Source organism: Buteo buteo, chromosome 8 (genome assembly GCF_964188355.1).
Source record: "Buteo buteo chromosome 8, bButBut1.hap1.1, whole genome shotgun sequence".
Classification (NCBI taxonomy): Eukaryota; Metazoa; Chordata; class Aves; order Accipitriformes; family Accipitridae; genus Buteo; species Buteo buteo.
The window spans coordinates 5,314,791-5,320,871 of NC_134178.1; the positions used below are offsets into that span (position 1 = coordinate 5,314,791).

At 48.6% G+C, this 6,081-nt stretch overlaps 1 protein-coding gene across 2 annotated transcripts; it reads right to left on the reverse strand.

The window, feature by feature from the left end:
* Positions 1 to 2,121: 2,121 nt before the first annotated feature.
* NR0B1 (nuclear receptor subfamily 0 group B member 1) lies at positions 2,122 to 5,511 on the reverse strand. Of its 2 annotated transcripts, XM_075034680.1 has the most exons (3): positions 4,012 to 5,511; positions 2,632 to 2,724; positions 2,122 to 2,314 (listed from the first exon to the last, which is right to left on the reverse strand). In XM_075034680.1, the coding sequence occupies exons 1-3, from the start codon at positions 4,595 to 4,597 to the stop codon at positions 2,301 to 2,303; spliced, it is 693 nt and encodes a 230-aa protein (XP_074890781.1). In that variant the 5' UTR covers positions 4,598 to 5,511; the 3' UTR covers positions 2,122 to 2,300. The 2 variants fall into 2 exon arrangements, with proteins under 2 accessions (XP_074890781.1, XP_074890780.1); XM_075034679.1 differs by lacking the exon at positions 2,122 to 2,314 and having other exon boundaries at positions 2,325 to 2,724; positions 4,012 to 5,509.
* Between the last annotated feature and the right edge of the window lie 570 nt (positions 5,512 to 6,081).

A 6,081-nucleotide genomic window follows, 5' to 3' on the forward strand; every position in this document is an offset into this window, starting at 1 on the left:
CTACTTACTGTTCCCAGGTGCTTCCATTTGAATAGACAACAGCTAAATGACTAACAGTATTGCTGGTCCAAGAAAAATATGATGAGTACAGAGAGTTCAAGGTGGATTCATTGTGCACAGAAGCAACATTTCTCATTACAACCTTCAGAAAATTGAGCAGAATACAGAATTTGTTCAGATATCGAACCTAGAGATGTAAGCAGGTCCACCTGAGTCATGAGAACTTTTGTATTTAGTGGCACAATAGATCCAAACTGTCTCAAAGTGACTCTTCAGCTGAAAATCCGTGCCTGTGACCAAGGTTTAGCTATTACAATTCATTGTTAGGAGTACTCCCACAAAGTCTCTTCTGCCACTCAGCAGAAAAGCCTGAACGCTAGTGTGCATATTAACAAATTCTCAGTGGAGATGAAGTTGTTTTAATCTGAGGCTGTTGAATTTTTTTTTAGTCTTTACCACAGATTCATCTTCTGCCATTAACCACTACTTAAAAGTTTTATCATCATGCTTTGTGCTTTTGTGAAGAGCTTTGTCAGCATCCTTGAAACTGACATCCTAACTATTGTAAGCTTATATGCTGTTCACAGAGGGAAACATATACATATATTTACGTTACAGAGATGTTAGATAAGCTCAGAAGCTATTGTAAACTCATGAAACATTTATACATACACAGTAAATATTCTCTATATGTTTATCTTTGCTATGTATGTTTACATGCATGTGTGTGTACATATAAAGGCATCAACATAAAGACTAAGCCTGCTGTATTATGGTCTGAAGTCTGGACTGGTAGTGAAGAGCATGTTACTTACATACTTTTTGTTCTTTGGCATTTTTGGGGAGCTCCTCAGGGCATGCAGCCCTACCCAGTTATGTGAGCACCAAAGAGTGTGCATATAAGCTATGCCATTGCTATTCAGGATGGAGGTTGTGTTTATTGCTTTGTTTGCTCAGTGACAGTATCCTAGTCCATGATGAGATTTTTATTGCCATGGCAATCCACATCTGTGATACTACTTATGGGTGAACTTGTCCCCCTAGGAATGGTTGGCTGCTCCTCCAAAGGTAGGGCAGGTACAAGATAACAAGTGTCCCCCCTGCTCCTTACCTCAGTGTAGGAGCTGTGATTATCCTTTGCGCAAGGTGGCAGCAAAAGAAAGCTCTTCAAACACGTTCCTCTCTTCCCCACACACCTCCTATTAAGGAGAGTAACTGCCTCAACTTTTATTAATTGTGTTTTAAAAAACACCTCCTATTGCTAGTAGTTAATGTATATGTGAACGATACATAGAGTTGCTGGTATCTTTTACTTCAGGAACACTGTCACACTTCTCTCTCCATTTTTTACCAATATTCCCCAGGGGAAAGGCTAGAAAACTGCACACACAGAAAGGAAAACCATGAGAGAAATCTCCCTTAAATCACTGATTTTCCCTTTTAAAATAGGACTTTTTTCAATATAAACACAACTGCTTTGGGAGAAAGGATCAAGGCCAAGACAAAACAAAACAAAGAAAAAAGAACGTGTAAGCTTGATGCTTAATTAAGACATCTTCATGCTAGCTGACAAATTCTGATGGATGTGCCAGCAGTACACCATGTTTCAGCATAATAATTTTGTATTTCTGTAGGAATAAAGTAGCCTGAAGAATCTGGCTTTCAAACTCCTACCTAGCAATTACCTAGACGAAAAGCAAAGAAAAACACTGAGTGCATATCAGTAGTTCTGACCCCGTTAGGCATCTGCTGTTTGGATATTTTTAGAGGCGTTTTTGTTTGTTTGCTCTTTTGGGGAATAGAGTTACTGTCCTCTCCTGGAGCCCAATGTGTGTGGAATAGAATGTTTTACTCCCAGTGTTACAACTTGGCCAAGCTACTTTAAGTCTCAAAATATTACTAACACATTTTCCCCATACAGAAGAAAGCCTTAGGTGAATATTTTAATGTTCTTTATAGACTTCAACTCTGTTAAAGTCAATAGAAGTAGTTCACTGACTGCAGTAAGCCTTTGACAGAGCCAGCATCCCAACTATGAGCAGAGCTGACTATGGTACCCTATTTTAATATTACTGAAATATGTGAAGTAAATGGCTTGTTCTTTCCCCCTTCTGTATGCCAACTATGTTTAAAATGTAAACCTAGACTGCTGCTTATTTTGAAAAAGCAGCGATTACTCACCTTGAAAGTACAATATCGTAAGCGTGATCTTTATTCAGAGACACGGTAAAAGAACAGCCAGTTGACTTTGGATATGAACATTCTCCACAACCGTAAAGCTTGCTTTGATGACTGTAATCTTATTCCAAAAACACTGTGTTAAATAAAAATTAATTTCAGAACTCAAAGAATATTTTATTATGGAATACAAAAATACTATCTATGTAAAAACAATAAGTTAGTTTATTTACAGTACTTTACACTATTCTGCTCTAGGGCTTCCTTTGCATTGGATTTATTTTCATTATTTTACATGCCTTTATAATTTTGCACAAAGCATTTCCAAAAGCATGTCATCCATGTTCACTGCTCCAATGATAGGCCTAAAGAATAGTTCAGCAATCACATTAGCATTAATAGATCTTAACAAGGATAGAACAACATTCAGCTTGGCAAATCTGGCTTCATCACCTCTGTGAATGAGTCTGACATGTTCATTTAGAGCTTGTTGTGCTTCCCTCTGCAGTCCTTCAATGTACTGTGTACACTGCAGTCCAGGTAGATCTGAAAAGAAAAATAAATTATTTTGCTTACATAGGTTTTGTCTACAAAATAACAGTCTTCTTACAGAACAACTAACAGCTTACAGATTGTATTTATCACTCAAGGAATGAAACAAATGAAATGGCTAGAGGACTTCTTGTACGCTGAATCAACACGCCAAGTTCTACAGGGCAGTTCAAAATCTTATCATGTTGGTGTTCTGGACGCTGAATAATACTCCACTACACAAAAATGTTTGCCAACATTCACTTAAGCGTTAAATAGATTAGCTGATAAAACAAAAACTTTGATTGAAGATTGTTCCCCGAGACACCTGTAGAGTGACAGATGTGATCTGTAAACAGCGGGGAAGACAATAAAAATAACTTGTTAACTTGTTCACTCCTACAAAATGCATCATTCACATTTAAGGCATCTTTTGACAGCTGTTTCTGAGTAGCTCCAGATTACAGCTGGCAGGCAGCATTAACTCCAGCGTACCACAGAAAGTTTCCTGGTCAACCACAGTAAGGGTACGGAAGGACAGAGCGTGCAGGATATCCCCTTTTCAGTCTAACTAACAGTTTGACAGCGGGAGCACAGAAAAGCCGCGTCCCACTTCCACGCGGTAGTGGCATATTTCGGAATTGCCGTATCTAACCCGCCGGCTACCTTTCAGGCAGGTCACCGGCACGGCCATCAATCCCTTGGCAGAGCTGCACCTATGGAAATCTCCACAAAGAGAGACGATGGCTAAACCCCAAAAACCCCATCCTAGATGCTACAAACAGCACTTTGTTCCCGGAGCCCTGCCTTGCTCGCTTTCCACGGCGGGCAGACCTCCCGGGCACAGCACGCTGAGACCCGCCACAGCCGGTGACCGTCGTCCGTCCCCCCGGCCTCTGAGGAGACGCCGCCAGGCGCCCCGCTGGGAAACGAGCCGGGAACCGCTCCTGACTCCTAACTTTCCCTAAGCGACTGCCTGGGGTTTGTTTTGTTCGCCGAAAACCTCTGCGGAAGGCGCCGGGACCCCCGACCTAGCCGCAGCCGGACGCTCTCCAGGAGGTAAAGGCAGGCGGCGGGGGGGGGGGGGGGGGGGGGGGCGGCTGCTAACTGCTCTCTGCCGGCCCTGAAGAGGGCACAGCGGGTGAAACCTTCCTCCGCGTCCCCCCCCTCCGCCACCTCTTTCCCCCTGAGGAAAAGCCGCGGGTCCGCCGCGTTTCGCGGGGGATACGGGCGGGCCCTCCCCGTCAGCCCGCTCGCCGCCCGTGAGAGAGAGAGAGACCCCCGCCCCGGCCGGTCACTCACCCGGGTTGAAGAGCACCGTCCCCTTGAGGTAAGCGTACTCTTTGGTGCTGATATCCAGGCTCCAGCACTTGGCCAGGAAGCCCTTGATAGCCTGAATCTCGCCGGCCGAGGGCAGGTGGGGGCCGCCGGGGCCGTGGTGAGGCCGGCCCGGCGCCGGTCCCCTCGGCGGGGTCTGCTCGCCCTGCCGCCGGGTGGTGAGGATCCGCTGCAGCATGCTGGGCTCGGCGCTCTCCACCGTCTCGAAGTGCACCCGCTCCTGCGCCAGCCCCAGCACCAGCAGGGGCGCCCAGCAGCTGCGGACCAGCAGGAGCTGCTCGTCCAGGGGCAGCTCTTGGAAGCAGGGCACGTTCTGGACGAAGCGCAGAGTCTTCACCAGCACGGCCGAGGCCGCCTTGCACGCCACCTGCGGGCTCTTCAGGGCCACCCGCCGCCGCGACCCGCAGGGGCAACCGCCGGCCGCCTGCCCCCGCCTCGGCCCCTGCCCCGCCGGCCAGGCCGCCCGCTCCTCGCTCCTCAGGATGTTGTAGAGGATGCTGCCGTGCCGCCTGCTCTCCGCGCAGCACCGGCAGCGCTCCACGCACGCCATGGCACCCCGGGGTGGAAGCCTCGGTCGGTCGGAGGGGCGGCAGCGGTCCCCGCCGCCTCGGCCCGCTGGGAGACGCGCACTGCTCGCCCTCTGCCCGGCTCGTAACTAATTTATAGCCGGCGGCTGTGCGTGCGTGTGTGTGTGCAGCCGCAGGCGCTGTACCAGCGGTTCAAAGGGGCAGACACTCTTTACTGGCTGGAAAAGAGAGAGGGGAGGGGGGGGATAGGAAAAAAAAAAAAAAAGAAAACCCTCCTCCTTTCCTGACACAGCGATGCCTAGAGGGAGCCGGCGAGCCGGCCGCCCCTGTCTATCGGCTGCGGCGCGACGAGCGGCCAAACGCCCCCCTCCTCGGCCGGCCCTCTTTCCCCCTTCCTTCTCGCCCCTTCTCTCCCCCTCCGGCCCGTTTTCTGTTATGCCGGGCTTTTTTGAGCAGGGCAGGGTGGGACGAGGAAGGCAGTTCGCGCCGCCTTCCCCTCTTGCCCTCCGCCGTCGCCCCCTGAGAGGCCCGCGGGGCCTCGTCGCAAAATGGCGGCCGGCGTGCGGCCGAGCGGTCTGAGGCGGGAGAAGGAGAAGGGGTATTGAGGGGAGGGAGGGCGGAATTGGTCCGAGGAATGTAATTCCCGCTGGAGGGGAAAGAGGAGACGCTGCTAATGATGCCAAGGGCTTTTACATGTGCCTGTCCTAAGGAGTGCTCTCCCGTGCGCCTAATTAACACCTCAGGGCTGTTGTGCGGGGAGGGAGAAGCAGACGCGTTCCTGCCCCAACCAGGGAGGCTCTGTGAGTTTGGGGGGCAAGCAAGGCTCCGGCAGAGTGTCGTGGGGCTTGTGCCCCTGCAGCCTTTATGTGGGTCCCCTATGAAACCATCCCCCGTGAATAATTCCCTTCCTCTGCTTTGCAATGTATGGCTCATCTTTCTGATCTTATGTTGTTCCATCCATCGGTTTAAAACATTTTGATTTTCCTTTCAGGCTCCGCTTGTCCTGAAGTGAATCTTTCCTTCTAGACTCAGATACCTACTTTTCTGAGGCCTATCTTCTCTGAGTGGCATATGGACTCCAAAGCAAGGAAATAATCCTTTCAGGCTTGATGTTTACACAGGAGGGGTACGGGAACAGTGATTGTCCAAATGTCATTTTACTCTTGAATGAAAAATAAGCACATTTACTTTCTCAATTGGCCTAACTAAAAGTAGGTGCAGCAGAGAAGAGTACAGTAAAGAATTACTTCTGTGTGCTGCATGCTGGTTAAAACAGGAACATTTTATGCTTCATGTGATCTGGAAGAACTTTGGCACAGATGTAGAGAAAGCAGCCAGTTGCAAGCAACCTTCTGTACCTGCTCCATCACTATTTGCTACCAAGGGATGTCTAAATGACCCCTGGAAAGCCACATTTTCTTTCAATAAAAGTATGCATGTTTTTTAAGCAAATATCATTGAGTGCTTTGGATTTCTTAGAAACAGAATGACTTCAGGCTGAATCTCA